This window comes from Agelaius tricolor, unplaced genomic scaffold, assembly GCF_023055355.1.
Source record: "Agelaius tricolor isolate 1412-34295 unplaced genomic scaffold, bAgeTri1.0.p SCAF_25, whole genome shotgun sequence".
NCBI lineage: Eukaryota > Metazoa > Chordata > Aves > Passeriformes > Icteridae > Agelaius > Agelaius tricolor.
Window position 1 is genome coordinate 2,306,659 of NW_027269285.1, and position 15,239 is coordinate 2,321,897.

Consider the following 15,239-nt stretch of genomic DNA (forward strand, 5'->3'; position numbering starts at 1 on the left):
GCAGCACATTCGTTTACAACGTTTTAAAACATTCGTTAAAATATTTATTTAACAGTTTAAAACAAAGCCTTAGAGCCTACAAACGTGCCCAGGTCAGGGAAATACATGTGGATAATTGGGGGAACGATTTAGAAGCAGAGAATCACTCGTATTTCAAACCGTGCATATTTCCAATGCCCCCTTCGTGCATCTATTTCAGGCAGATGCTAAAGATTAAAGGGCTGCACGTCAGTCCGTATCTTACCCACGCTTCCTTGTCATCGTTTCTTTGCGATTAAATTTTGTGTTTTCCTTTCAGCCTAGAAGTGTTTGGTACCAGTCTCTTGGCAAAAGAGCCTGAGGAATGGAAGGGTAAAGAAATATGACCCAGCTGCTATGCACAATGAGGTTTGTAAGTCCTTGTATGGTATAAATAAGCATATTACACAGTTATTAGAAATCTGGCACTGTCGCTGTTTAGAAGCAAGACTCTGATGCTGTGTAATTCCTCCCGAGTTCATGCATAACTCAGTATTAGCCTTCCATTCTCCCAGCCTTGTTACTGGCCAAATTCGGCAACATTTTCTCAGTACTCATCCATTCAAACCCTTCTCAGCTGTGTAAACCGGTGAGTTTCCTCTCAAGTCAGTAAATCTGTGCCAATCCACGCGGTCGAGGCTTGGTCCTGACTTTCCCCCCGCCTCGCACGGGGCTCTGAGCCGCCGCCGCCGCCGTCGGGTTCCGTCGGGTGCGGGCTCGGGGTTCGCTTCTCCCCTCGTCTCCGTCGTGGCTGGCAGCTTTTCTTGTGGGGAAGAGAAGCAGGTTTTCTTCGGGGGAAGAGGAGCCACGGAAAGGGGCAGCGGCTGGAAGGAAGAGCGCTGGAGCATCCCGCAGGACGGATCCCACTCGAGTTTCCCCTGAGCGGACTGAGTGTAACTTCGGAGAAAAGCGACAGCGAACTTTTATTAATCGCCGGTGTTCAGGGCCAAGGCATGAGCGAGCTCGGTGACAGTGATGAGTGGTTTGGAGCGCTGGTCCCTGCAAGCGGGGCTTGTCCTCCCACTGCTCCCTTGGCTCGGCGTTGATGAGCCGTGAATAGGAGCCACCCTGCCGTCGGGGATCCGGCCGTTTATCTGCCGGGTGATGACAGTCGGGCTGGTTTCGCCTCGCCGTCAATTGCCGCAGCCTTCGGGAAGCGCACGGAGCTGCCGCAGCCCGGGGGCTCCGTCCGACGAGGACATTTCACCCCTCGGTGTCGGCTCCGTCCCCGTGCTCGGGGGATGAGGAAATCTGTGCGGTCCCGGAGCAACCGATCCCGGAGCCCGCCCCGGGCAGGTGCTGCCCGGGCTCAGGGCACGGTGAGCCGAGTGCGGCCGGACCCAACCGGGGCCGCACGGCGGGGAATGGGCCCGACCCCTCCACTCCTGCATCCCCGTACGCACCGACGGGGAAATCAGGCTGGAAGGAGGCCTGAGAGTCTTAGGATTTACTTCAATTAAATCCTCCCCACCTGGGATTGCCCCTCCGCCTTTTTTGTTGTTGTTGTTCAAGGGGGAAAACACTGCATTTAACGAAGCTCAGGCAGCGGTCGGCATTTCCCCTTGCCGCGATTGCGGGAGGAAAGGCTGAGGGGAGACCCATCCAGACAAAGCCGAACCCACGGTCCCGGCTGCAGAGCCACACCAAAATTCACCTTGTCGTGGAGCCCGGCCCTGGGCAGCCGGGGTGGGAACCGGCGGCGGGACGGAGCGAGGGACGGCCGCGGTGCCCGCGGGGCTGGGGCACGGGCCGGGCCTGGAGCTCAGAGGCGGCTGCGACCGCGGAACCGGCGGGGAACCGAGCGGGGCGGGTCAGCGGCGGGAGCGGCGCTCCGGGAGCCCTGGCTGGGCCGGGCCTCTCGCTGCCCCTCACCCTTCGCCCCTTCTCAGTCCCCGCTCGGTCCGTGCGGGGACAGGGCGGCCGCGGGTCCCCTCTCGCCCCAGCCCGTGGGGGCCCGCCGCGGCCCGGTCTCACCTGCCCCATCCCGCTGGCTCCTGCGAGTTCCGCTCGCCTCGCATCTCCCGGCCCGCTCGGGTCCTTTTTTTTTTTTTTTTTTTTTTTTTTCCTTCCCTTTCCTTTTTTCTTTTCTTTCTTTTTTTTTTTTTTTTTTTTTTTTTTTTTTTGGTAGGAGTGGGGAAAAGGTTCATTACGAGGTTGACCCCACTTTACTTTTTATTCTGCTCCTGTTCCCAATTTCGGCACCACGTGACGGTGGGAGTGAGTTTGGGTTTAAATTCACTTTCAAGAAAACCCCGATAAGACCCCTGCCCCTGCCGGCCCATGGCGGGGTCCCTGTGAGCCCGGCGCTGCGGCAGCGAGCGGCGCCTCGGCACCCGCCCGGGACCCCCGGCTCGGGTAAGGGGATGAGCAGGGGCTTGGGGGGCACGGTGAAGCGCAGAGCCTGGCGCTGTCGCGACATAGCGCGGGGCACAGAGGTGGAGATGTCGCGACAGGCCTGTGTGTACAAGGGTAGCGCGGCCTGGGCGCGGTTCCGATGTGAGGGGCGGCTCGGCAGCGCTGCGGGCCTCTGTGTATGTGGCTTGGTAATCGCGACAGCCGAACTGAAGTGGCCCTTTAAGTCGCGACAGCACTCGGGAACTGTCCCGCAAGGGTTCTCCTCCTGATTTGGGGGTTTAGCGTGGCGGTGGGAGCCCCGAGCAGGCGGTGCCCGTGCCGCACGGTGAGGGAGCTCCAGCGGGGTGGTGTGAGGGGCCTCTTCCCTTGCCGCCCTCACCTCGGGGAGCCCTGACGGCCTGGCCTGGCTTTGTTGTGGCCCCCAGGTCCTGCCTGCCTTGTGGAAAGGCTCGAGGCTCTCTGTCGTGACATGGAGAAGAGGGGGAGCCCTGTCCTCGTCCCCGGGCTCGCAAGGGAGACCCGCAACCGAAGGCAGGCCGCAGGCCGGCCGACATGGACGTTTTGGTTGCAGTGCAGGGTCAGGGAGCCCCACGGGGATTGTGGGCCCCTCCTGAGGCGGGACCCCTACCCAGGCGTGATTTCGGCTCTCCCTCATCACCTCTCTCGGGCTACCCCGGCTCCTGCCGCGGGGTCCCGCCGAGCCGGGTGCCTTTCCAAGCGCGGCCTATGCCCTCCGCTGCAGCCCCGGCCTTGCCCGGCTCCACGGCGGGCAGTGGGGAGCCCCAGGACCGTCGGGGCTGTGAGGGGGCGGTGGTGCCGAGGATGTCCCCTCTCCCCGGGCTCCTCCCGGAGCAACGAGCGGCTCCGCTCGCCGCCAGGCCCGGCGCAGCGCCGAGGCAGGCCGGGGAAGGCCGCGGCCGGCTGTGGTGCGCGGGAGCCGGGCGGCCGCTGCCCCCGCCGGTGCCCCCCGGTGCGGACCGTCGGGCGGGCGCGGGGCCGGGCCGGGCCGGGCCGGGCGGAGCGGGCCAGAGTCGGTGTAAAGGGATGTGATTGACAGCGGCAACGTCAGCAACAGGAGGGGAAGGAAAAGGGAGGGGGGGAGACAAAGAGGGAGGGAGTCGAAAGGCCCCAAACTGGATCTTTATGGAACATTTTCCGCCGAGATCAAGGGAAAGTGAATCCGCGCAGCGGGGGATGCTCCGCACGCCGCTGCCATCGGGGGCCGCGGAGCCGCTCCCGGCCTGAGCACCCCGCGGATGCCCTTCATGCCGCAGCCGCCCCCAGGCCAAGCCCGGAGCCCCCCGCTGCGCCTCCTGCCCCTCGGCCGGCCGTGTGAGTTCCCGGGGTGCGGGGGGAAGGACGGGAGGGAGCGGGGGGTCCAAGGGTGCGGGCTCCCCGCAGCCCGCCGAGCCCCGGCCTGGGGCGGGACACCGCCGCCAGCCTGCCCCGCTGCTGCCTGCTGCTCCCCGCCAGCCAACCTGCTCCGTACCCCGGGAGCACCGGTCCGGGGCTGGAGCCTTGCCCTCGGGCTTCGCCGCGGACACCTCCCTCCCACCTGTGCCCTCCCGGTCACCCGGCTCCGCTCTGCGGTTGGACACCGGGACACATCCGCGCCTCGGCTGGGGCCGTCCCGTCCCGACACCCCGAGCCGGGCGGAGGGACCGGTGGAGTTCTCGGGGCATTGAGCCCCGTACCGTGCTCCCCGCTGGTGCTCCCTGCCCCGGGGATTGCGGCTGGTCGCTGGGGTATGTGTGTCCACTCGCACACAGCCGGGCTGGCTGTCCGGCTCCTCGGCGGGAGCTCTCCCTGGATATCTGGTACGAATGGAGCTGGGAGTCCCAGACCCGCTCTCACCGGAGCTCTGCTGGAGCTGCACTTTGGGGTGCCAGTCCCGTTCTCCCTGGAGCTCTGCTGGAGCTGCACTTTGGGTTCCCAGCCCCTCTCTCCCCCTTCACAGCCGCTGTCCCGAAGAGCGGCTCGGCCTTGGCGGCTCGGGGCAGGGACCGGGGCTGCGGGCCGAGCTCAGGAGCGCTTCCTCGGGGGCCGCAGGTCCGCGGCCAGCGCCGGTTTCGGTCCCCGGGAGCGGCACCCCGCAGCCCCCTCGGAGCTGCTCCCCCTCCGCGCCGCCGCTGCCCGTCCGTCTGTCTGTCCGTCAAGCGGGGCGGGCGGCCGCGTCCCTCCGCGCTGTAAAAGTCGGCGTTGATGCGCGGCAGCCCCGGCGGAGCTGTCAGGCCTTATCTTTATTGGCTTTTCCCAGTCTCCGTCCAAGTTTAAGAGGGGCCCTTTTATCTCGGAGCCCAGCACTCCCCCTGTTTACACCGTCCGGCTCCGCCGCAGCTCTTCATCGCGGAGCCCCCGCAGCCCCGACGGGACGGGGCAGAGAGACCGACCCGGCCGGGCTGCCCTTCCCGACGGGTACCGGAGGGGAGAAACAATCGGGGCTGGGGGGCTGCGGCCACATCAGACCTGAGCTGCCCTGGCCTCAAGCGGGAGCGCAGCCACGCGTGGGCGGCTCCCCCGCAGGGGCCGGCGGGCCCGGCCCGGCTCTGCCGGGCACAGCGGCTTCCCCCGGAGCCCACGGTGTCACATCCCAGTGCCGCCGCCCGAGGAGCGACCACGGGCCGGCCCGGGAGGGCCTGACCTCGCAGGTGGCTGTGCCCGGCGCTGGGCGAGGGGCAGGACGTGGCCCCCGGTGCCGCGAGCTAACATTGCGCCTCTCTCCCCCAAGGAAATGCTCCAGGAGAAAAGCCTGTCTGAAACCGAGGAAGGGTTTCCAACAGCCCCCGCGCCCGGCCATGCGGACACGTCCGCCGGCTCCCCCGTCCTCGGCGTAGCCGGGGGGAGCAGCACGCCGCTCAGCAGCCCGCAGCTCCCCGACCCCGAGCAGGTACGCTCCGTCCGGCCCCGCGTCCCGCCCTGCTGCGCCTCACCCCCGCCACCAGCCCGGCCCGACACCGCGCATCTCCCCCGGCCGCGACACGGGGAGGGATTGCGAGGAAAGCTCACTTTTCTTCACTTTTCTTTGGTTTTATTTTTTTATTGTTATAATTTTATTTTCCCTGTCCGCAGCAGGCCGCCCCGGGCCCGCCGTCGGTGCCTAAGTCGGTAAAGGGCGAATCCGAGCGCTGAAAGCCGCGGCCGGCAGGGCCCGACCCGTGGCGGAGCCGCCGCCGCTCCTCCCGGGGCTGCGGCCCGGCGGGGAATTCACTGCGGGTTTTCCATCCCTAAATCAAACGCGGCTTCTGTGCCTTCGCTCCGCGCACGGATGCGATGTCCCCGGCATCCCGCGGAACGCACAAAGCGCGGCCCTGGACCAGGATCCGTTGTCCCCGCGGCTGCTCCTGTCCCCGGTTTTTGGGAGGCTTAGGGCGAATCAACCCCAAAAGACTTTTTTTTTTCCCCTAGGAGAAAGGAAAAAAAGAAAAAAAAAAAGAAAAAATTCCATTTATCCGCAGTGTCCGGCCTGGTTGTGAAAGTCTGCAATTAAAACCGGCCTCCGTTTGTTTCTTTTATTTTTGGCAAAGGACAGCGGAATTTTTGAGACTCCATCCTCCTCCCGCTCAGGCTGGTGGCTTCGCCCGGAGCCTCGGCTGCAGCGCGGGCCCTGAGTGTCCCCAGCCCTTCCCCGACCTTTCCCAGCCCTCCTCGCACGTTTTCTCCATCGTTTCTTGCTGTTCTCATTATCTTATTTTTTTTACAGACAATAGAAAATATCAAAGTCTATCTCCATGAGAAGGAGCTATGGAAGAAATTTCATGAAGCTGGCACGGAAATGATAATAACTAAAGCAGGCAGGTTAGTGAAAATTCCCTGCAAACATGTATTGCTTCTGATGTCTATGAAATGTCCTGTTTGCCAAGACTGTGTTTTGCAGAGCTGGTACACTCAGTGGCATTTTAAAAATATTATTGTGATTGCAGATTTCAGTAAGATCATTTTTTTCAGTGTAAACTGTACATGTGTTTGAGTGTGGCAGTTGGAATGTAGATGCAAGAAAATATTGTGGAGTCGTTTGAAACATTTAGTCCTGATTCTCTCTGGTAATGTTTGTGTTTTTTTTTAATTATTTTTTAATTAGGAAATTAGCATAATTATGATGTTTTGGTTTTTTCCCAAAACAAAGCAAGCCCCTTTCCCTTTTCTGTGCTGTGCATTAAGACCTGTGCTGGGACACTCTGCACCAAAGTTTTAGCAGTACGAAGGTTCTTTTAATCTCAAAACTGAAAGAGAAAAGGGTGCCACTTCTGGATTGAAAAAATAATCTGTTTTCCCTTGGAAACAAATAATTCTTTTTATCAACATAAAGCCCCCTCAGTGTGCACACCCAGGGAGGGAGACCAGAGCCTCTCAGAGGTTTCAGTTGCCCAGAGAACTCAGCCCTGCATCTGCTCAGGGCTCCTGTCCTGCCCAGGCTGCTCTGGTGGGAGATGGCAGAATAAATGTCAGAAAATTAAGAATCAGAATTAAACCTCAGACCATCACAGGCTCGGGAATCAGTTAATTCCCGAGAAAATTAGCCGGGTGTCACTGTGGGCACCAAAGTATCTGCCCTTGGCTTCTGCGGCAGCGGGCTCACCTCGCTGCTGCTGGAAAGGAAAATTGAGGCGTTAACGTTTAACTCCAGCACGGCTGAGCGCTTCTGCCGTGCCCTGCCGTTGCTTGTTTGACACCGTGCTAGCGAGCTGTGCGGCCAGACACTCAAACAACAGAGAGAAAAAACCCCACAAATAATTTCTATGCATTATTTCTTTCTCTGTGGTCTCTGATCTTCGTGCAGAGCAGCCGTGGGTGCTCATGGAGTGTGTGTGTGACTTTCCTCCCGTTTGCTGCTCCCACTGTGAGACCCAGAACCCAACCCTCGGCACTGGATTTTTGGGATTGATTTGAGCACTTTCCCTGTGCTTTCCTCCATCCCGGCAGTGCTGCTCGGTGTAGGGAAGCTGGACTCTAATAAGCAAGAAATTCCCATTATTCCCCCTGGAGAGGGGGTGTATGTCCCAGGAATCTTCCATTTATTTGCTGCGTGGCTGTTTATGGAGTGATGGTGCAGGTAACTCTGTCCTTTTCACACCTTATTTTGGCGTACAAAAGCTCAGGGCTTGTTCTGCAGCGTCTGCTGATGGGAAGAGCCGGATTCATTTGGATGGGTCTGCTCCCTAAGTCAGCTCAGATGAGGGGATCAAGACGTCAGATATTTCACCCTTAATTTATAGTATCTGAGTGTGCCTGTGGAGATGTGTAATATCTGTACCAAATTCTAGACCCTAAGCATCCCAAACGTGCATGTTATCTCTCTGCAAGTCTGAACGTGGCTTGTTTAAACAGCTCCAGATGGACAGGGCTCAGTCCCACATTCCTTGTCCGGTGGAGCTGGCAGTGCACCTTTCAGGAGGTGGGATGGGGAGTAGACCACAAGATGTACAAAAATTTGGGATTTTTACGTTACTCGAGCCAAATTCTCCATTGGCGAAATTCAGTGCAGCGCCATCGAGCTAAAAAGTTTTAATTTTTTTTTATAAACAGTTTTGAATTTTAAAAAAATAATGAAAGAAGCGGCTGAAATGCTGATGAATAACACGGAACAAAATAACCTTTTTTTTTTTTTTTTTTTTTTTTTTTTTTTTTCCACTGGGTTCAGCTGCAAATGGTGTCAAAACGCAGGACGAGGGCTTTTATCGGTGTTTTTAGCAGCGAGCACAGCCCCGCGCCGCCGCTGCCGGGACCCGGCTCGGTTCCCCGGCCCGGGCTGGGCTCTGCCGCAGCACCGACAGCAAAAATACACAAAATAATGAGCGTGAAAAATCGAACAACTTAAACGCCAGGGTGCCTCGAGTCTCGGTTCACAGGGATGCCACGCGTGGCCGTGCTGAGGGCAGGGCAGCCCACGAGCTGCAATCTGCTGCTAATCCCCATGCGAAGGACAAAATGAAAATTATTACTTCATGCAGATTTTATTTTACCCAGGCTATTTAAATAGAGAGTCGCAATAATAAACCTCCTCTTGAGCCAATTAAAAAAACGATGGTTAATGGAGATTTGTGTGCACTTGCATTTAGCATTGGGGGGGTGTGGAAAGAGGGAAAGCGGCTAATTGCAGGCACTAATCAGGACTCTAATCCCCCTCCCAGCAGGCACAGAGATGCCCCTGAATGCCGTTAGTTGAAATCACTTAAATGTAGGTCTGTCTGACCTCGAGGGGCACAAACGAAAAGAAATGGAAGCCTGATTTTTGAATTTCAAACAACAACAAAAAAAAGAGTGACTTTAATGACAAGTTCACTCAATGGAGAGGAAATGTAAAGCTCAGCGGAAGCGTTAATTCCATGGCAATGGTGTAAAATAGCTTTTTTTGTATAAACAAGGCAAATATTGATAACTTGGTTGGGGGGAAAGGGGGAGTCATTTGTTTCGTTCTTTGTGGAGCTCCACAGAACGAGCCAACTATAAATTATCGAGAATTTAGGGCTGAGAATTACTTTAGGGGATTATTACTCCCTCTTAGGACTGATCTGTAGGAGATATTAGGAGAACACAGCAAGCTCAGCAATGAAATAGAAATCATGTTGTTGCCAAGAAAGTTTGATTTATAAAGTGGAAACATCTTTAAAATGCACTCGCTATCTTTTTAATGTCCGACTGCTTCATTGTGGGAGGGGGAAAAAAAGAGATTATTTTATATTAAAAGGATCATCAAAAGATAAAAAGTTTATGTTAGCAAAGTTCCCTGAACTTTGGAGAAAAGCGCTCGGATCCCTCAGAGCGCCCGTGGCAGCGCCCGCAGGATGGGCGCCGGCTCCATCGCTCAGAGCCTTCCTCTCCTTCCTCCTCTTTGAGGTTTGCTCTGATTGCGGGTTTCTCCTCCGGAGGATTATCTGCTGATGGTTTTACAGGGCTGGAGGTCTGCGCTGCAGGGATTGCCCCGTCCCCGGCGCTGCCCGGAGCGCTGGGTCCCCGCGGCCGCCCGAGCCGGGGGGAAACGAGAGAGGCAAAGCGGGCACGGCTGATTGATCCCTTCGGGCACTGCCCATCTCGGGGGGCGTTTTGCAGGACAGGTTTATGGGGAGGCAGAGGGAATCCCGTTGTTTGAGCATCCCCTGTCCGCGGAGCCCCGGCGGGGCGGCCGCTCCCGGTGCCCGGTTCCCGCTGCAGCATCCCGGTTCCCATCCCTGCTCACAGCGCTTTCCAGGGATGGGGGGAATGAATCCAGCGGTTTCCAGGGATGGGGGGAATGAATCCAGCGAGCTGTGAGTGCCTAGTTTTGGAAATGATTGTTCACAAACCTTGCCGTGTGTGTGTGTGTATTTATATATATGTGTGCGTGTGTGTTAAAACAAACAAAACCCGCTCCGAAACCAAACCAACCAACCAAAAAAATCCCTTCTCCTAGAAAAACTACAGAACCGAAAAATACCCTAAAAATCTTCACTGAAAAGTTCCAGTCGGTGAGATCCTATTAAATCAAATGAATCAAATCAATCTAGACTCTAATGAAGGGCACAGGGTGTATTAGAGGATGCAGCTGCAGCTGCACATCTGGATTCCTCCCCTCTGGCCGCCCTGCCGTGGGGGCATCGCTCTGTCCTAGCAGGGTGCACACCTTTCCTGTGGGATTTTAGGAATTCCACACTTGTGAAATTGTACGAGGGGTGGGGAAAGCAGAAAGCAAATGGGGGACTTTGTTATAAATCTGGCTTTCCGATTTCTTCCTCTCACTTTTATGTGCTATTATTTGACTGAACAATTGTAGATTCTTTTTGTAGCTCGTGGCAAACTATTCTTTGTGAAACCTCATCTTTCAGACTTTATTTCTGCTGGAAGTTAATCTTTGCTTCCACAGCCTTCCTGGCTCAGGATTTCTTCTTTCTGTTAGATTATTTATTGAGTTGTTCCCTAGGGTTTTTTTCCAGGTGCCAGTCTTTGCAGCATTGTAATTTCTATCCAGGTATTGCCAAGGTTAAACAATTTGATGAAGCTTTTGTTTAATCAGTAAAAAAATGCCAGTTCATAGGATGTCTGGTCAAATTTTTGTGAGCAGCTCCTGAAGAGAAAATAATGTGTCATTTCTCTGTCATAGCAGAACTGGCCCTGAGGCGAAACAGGAGGCTCTAGATACTGAATTTAAGTTTTGGCTGGAGTGCAGGGTGTGCACAGGTACAAAGCCAGCTTTGGTCTCTATGGTAGCAGGTTTTAAGAAGCATATGTAGGAAAATGCTGCAGAGGAAAAAGTAGAATCGATAAAGCATCTTGCATGTGTGGAAAAGACGCAAATCCCCTTTAGATGTTCAAGTTTCATTTTAAAAGTGGCTTATTTCAGTTAAAAAAAAAAAAATCTGTTCCTAATAAACTTTAGTAAACCAAAATAAAACTAGTTTTTAGGACATCAAGGTTTGAAGAAGTATAAATGCTCTGGCTAAGCTGGTGCAGCTTTCCTGTGTGAATAATCCTTTAAAAGTTAAATTTTCCATGGCTCTGTAGGGCATATGGATGCCCAGTTCTCATTACAATTAAAGGGAAATATTTGTCCAGAATCTTTTGAGGCAGTTACAAGAATTTCTACTGATGTTTTTTGATTCAAAAGCAAACCTTAATATCCGAGATCAACGAAGGAATGTGAGCCGTCAATATAAAACATAGAAATAAAATAGATATTTGAGGAATGCTTGATCTGCTTGCTCCTAAATTTGGGGTCCTGGAATTATCCTGTTCAGGCAAACTCCTGCTTTTAGAGAAAAAGCAGGAGTGAACTCCAATGGCTCTTGGCTGTGCTGCTAAAGTTGTCGACAGCTTTGGCAAGGGAGGCAGAGCTTGTGCACACCGAGGAGAGCAGGGATGGGAGTCTGGTTCCTGATCCACTTCTCTCTTCATCCCTGCTTTTTAAAGACATGGGATGCTCACAGTTAAGGGTGTTCCCAGAGCTTTCCCTGCTTGTCCTTGTGCTGGAGCTATGGCAAGGTGAGGAGAGGCTTTGGTCAAGCCCAGATCAGCTGGGGAAGGTCCCCAACCATTGCTGGGGCTCTGCTGCTGCCTCAGAGGCTCCTGGACACCGGGGCTGAGGCTCCAGCAGTGCCAAGGCTGCCTCGGCTCCTGCCTCAGCCCAGGCAGCAGGGCTGGAGAGGGAGCAAACCTGCCCTGAAACGCTGTTGGTGACCATGCTCTTGCCCAGGTTCTCTCTGAAGCACCTTTGTGCTGTGCTGCTGGTGCTGCTGGCACCACCTCTCCCATCCTCCTGCATGCTGGGACCTTCTCTGCTCAACTTCAGCTGCAGCAAAATGAAAGCCCAGAGAAGCAGCCCATGGCCAGGAGCCTGCCCATGCCTCGAGTCACCATGGGGCAAAGAAAGGAAATGTTTCTAGACCATGAAAGCAGTCATCCAGCTCACCAAGTTCTCAAGTATGTGAGAAACAATGTTTTATTTAAAAATTAGATGTGCTAGCCAGAAGGAAAAAATACAACCTCGCCATTCCAAAATATAAAAATCCCTTAACTGTCTGACCTTCTCATCACTAGGTCATGGTCCTGCCACCAGATAAATCTCTGCTATCTGCCCATAGACTGAGAGTTCAATGTTGCTTGTGTTAGTGACAGTGAATTTGGGGCTGAAAAATGAACTACTGATGAGAACTCCTGTTGAACCTGTATTGTTTGTTATTCTGAGGCAAGGATCTGGCATGGGCTAATCCAGCACTTCAAAGTTAACTGCTCTTACTTTGTATACAGAGCGTCATAACGGAGTGGCGTGGGTGATAAGAGAAATAAGGGACTGAGGGTTAGGATACACTGGGAAAATGGGACCCTGTTGAAAAACTCTTTGATCTCTTTAAAGTATTTTCTGAAAGCAAGAATCTATCAAAAAGGAAATGCCATTTAAAAGGTTAAAAGAAACAGCTGACATCCCCAAATTTGTTTTAATCTGCCCTGGAGAATATTATTTTTAAGGATGCGTTAAGTCAGTGGAAGAAATACTTGTCGAAAGAAGGGAAATCAGAAAAAAAATGAAGAAAGGTCATCAGAATGGAGACATAGTTCTGGGAGGCTCTGCACACCATTCTTTTCCCTTCTAACAATGAAGACAAGGAGAAACATCCTCAAGCAGCCATGGCCAAGTCTCAGGAAGAATTTGGGGCCACATTAGCTGTTATCAGGGATGCAGGTGTGTCCCTGCCTTGGAGCTCTGAAAGCATTGCTGGAGGCATGTCAGCATGCCCAGCAGGCTCTGAGGAGGTGGTTGCTCAGCCATGACATGGTTTGTTAGCCAAGATGTTGAGTGAGCAGTTGTTTTCTGATCCTTTCACAACCTGATCTGCCACAGGCAGCACAGCACGGGAACTTCCAGTCACTGCTTTACTCGATCGTCCCAAAAGCAAGGATTGTAAAATCTCTGTCTGTCTTTAAAATCTTTGTCTTATTGTCTTAAAAAGTAGAATTTCAGCTGCTGAGCTGCTGAAGTGCTTGGGGATGTTTTTATCCCCTTGAAAGGACAGAAGGAAGCACTCAGTGGTATCTGAAGGACCATTCACATCCCAGGGATGTGCAGTGAGTACCAGTCCTCATAAATCCATGGGCTTCAGAGAGCACTGGCAGCCTTTGGTGAGGGCATGGCTTGGGTTGCTCAGGTGTCCTGGTTCTGTGCAGTTTTCTCTATGGAAATACTGTTTGAATCCCCTGCTTGCCCTGTGCTGGTCAGAGACATCCCTTCCCACCTAATGCATCCATAGGGACATCAGGAATGGTGCTGGCATCTAAGTGGAGGTCAGATTCCATCCTGGTGAGCAGGAGGGTAGTGAGGGTTTGTTGCTGATGTGCAGTGTGGCACAGCACAGTCATTGTTCAGATCAGTATCTGAGCTCCTCAAGCAGCTCTGATTCTCTCTACTTTTCTGGTTTGCCATCCCCAGCCCAAAAAATAAGATTTTGCTGGACATGGGAGCTTTGCAGCCACCCATCTCTCCAGGATCAACCAGACCTGCTCATCTGGGCATTAAAACACACGTGAAATGCCCACAGAGAGGCCAAGGCTGGAGAGCCTGAAAGGCTGGGAACTGCTGCCCCAAAGAAAAGCAAAGCTTTTCTCTTATCTTTCACTTCCAAATCCAACCAGCCAATTATACATCAATTAAACTTTGTTTGAACAATAATAGAAGCTTTGGCTCCATGTCAGCAACTGCTCCACAGTTAAGGGGATTGGATAGTAATAGTATAAATAAATAAACAAGAGATGCTTATTCTAACAGTTCATTTTAAAACAATTTGTGAATATCATGTAGAGATAAAATGTGCCTAGCATAAACTTAGCTAAGCAGTGACTGCTTCATTATCAGAACAAATAATTCACTAGCACATCATCTTTGAAGCTTGGGAGGCCTGTGGAATTGTGCTGCTTGTTTATTTTCCTGGCTTTTACTGTTTTTGCTACATTTCATCTGCAGGGAAGGGTTTAGCTGGGGCTGTGGCAGTGGTGCCAAGCTCTGCTGATGCCGACCCTGCTCCCACTGCCCACGGTCCCAGTGCCAGGCTCAGCCCCTCTGCCCTCCCCAGGGCATCACCCAGGGACTGTGGGGTTTTAATGCCACAGGGGGTGGCACCGTGGCTTTTTCCCCATGATCGCTTTCTTTGAAGGTGCCTTTCTTTTGTGAACATAAAATCTGATTTAAGTTTTGCCTTGTGAGGGGCAGTGAGAGCTGCTGGCATGGCAGAGCAGCACTATTGTCCCTGCCAGTGCAGGGGTGGGACAGGAAGGTGCCTGTCAGAGCCACTAAACCCAGCAGGGAGCTTTGAGGGGCACATGAGACCCTCAGGACAGGGCTGAGGAGCCTGGATGGTCCCTTCTGCTCTGGCTGGAGCTGGAGGCAGGGAGAAATGGGTTTGAATGTGCCTAAAACTGGAGTCCTGTCAATTCTGGTGTTTTGCAGAAGAGGCTGTTGGGGCTGGTGCTTGGCTGCTTGTGCTGAGTCCCTTGTGCATCACACGGGTGCTTGTGGCTGGTCCCTGGGTGGGCAGGGCAGCTGTGGGGCTGCTGGTGGGCCCTGCTGCCTCCACCTGAGCTGTGCTGCTGGGTTGGACACACATCTGGTGTGGCTTTCAAAAAAAGGAATAGAAATTGGAAGGAAACTGGTCCAGTGCTGGACATCCCCACTCCAGGGATGGTGTTGTCATTGGCACATTCAGGGCATTTGCTGCAGCCCGTGGACACTGTGTCCAAACAGGTTTTGGGTCTGAACAAAAGGTGATGAGGCCAGGAATTGCTGCAATGAATCTCCTGAGTGCTGGTGGCTCAAACTTCACCGGAGACTTCAGTGTTGCTGTGCTGCACTTGTGCCCATCACTGAACCCCACCCAGCTGCCCCATTTGCCCAGGCAGGGCTGCAGCTGCCCCTGGCACGGGAGGTGCCCTGAGGATCAGGTGTCACCTGCTTGCACACACTCCCCAGGAAGCCCCAAATCCCCAGTTTTTGTCCCCGGTTTCTGCATAGCAATGCTGTCCCGCGGTTTGGAGCCGTGTGGGAAGGAGGGTGGATAAAACAGAGATCTGCCCGGCTCTTGCTTCAGACCTCCCACCAAAGCCAGGCTGAGCTTTCCCAGAGCTTGGCAAGACTTTGGCAAGTTTTATTGCAGCACTGGGTGCTTCTTGTGCCTCTGCCGGTCCCCGAGCAGGGGATGATGAAACAACCTATTGTGCAGGGGCTGGGGGAGCGGAGCATCCCCGGGAGCCGCCCATCCGCCGGGCTCCTGCTGCACCGGCCTGCCGGAGGGGCTGCCTGTGCAAAGCTGCTGCTGCTGCTGAGCTGCAGCTCCTCGTGCCTCTGAGTAGCTCCATTGACCTGGAGTAAATTTGGGCAAGCAGGCAGGTTTTTGGCCCCTTCCCAGGCC

At 54.4% G+C, this 15,239-nt stretch overlaps 1 protein-coding gene across 1 annotated transcript in view; it reads left to right on the plus strand.

The window, feature by feature from the left end:
* Positions 1-375: 375 nt before the first annotated feature.
* TBX4 (T-box transcription factor 4) overlaps positions 376-15,239 on the plus strand; it is a 36,612-nt gene continuing 21,748 nt past the window's right edge. Inside the window, exons 1-3 of the mRNA XM_071447963.1 lie at positions 376-387; positions 5,102-5,260; positions 6,074-6,168. Of these exons, the coding sequence (XP_071304064.1) occupies positions 376-387; positions 5,102-5,260; positions 6,074-6,168 (266 nt within the window). The remainder of the gene's footprint in view (positions 388-5,101; positions 5,261-6,073; positions 6,169-15,239) is intronic.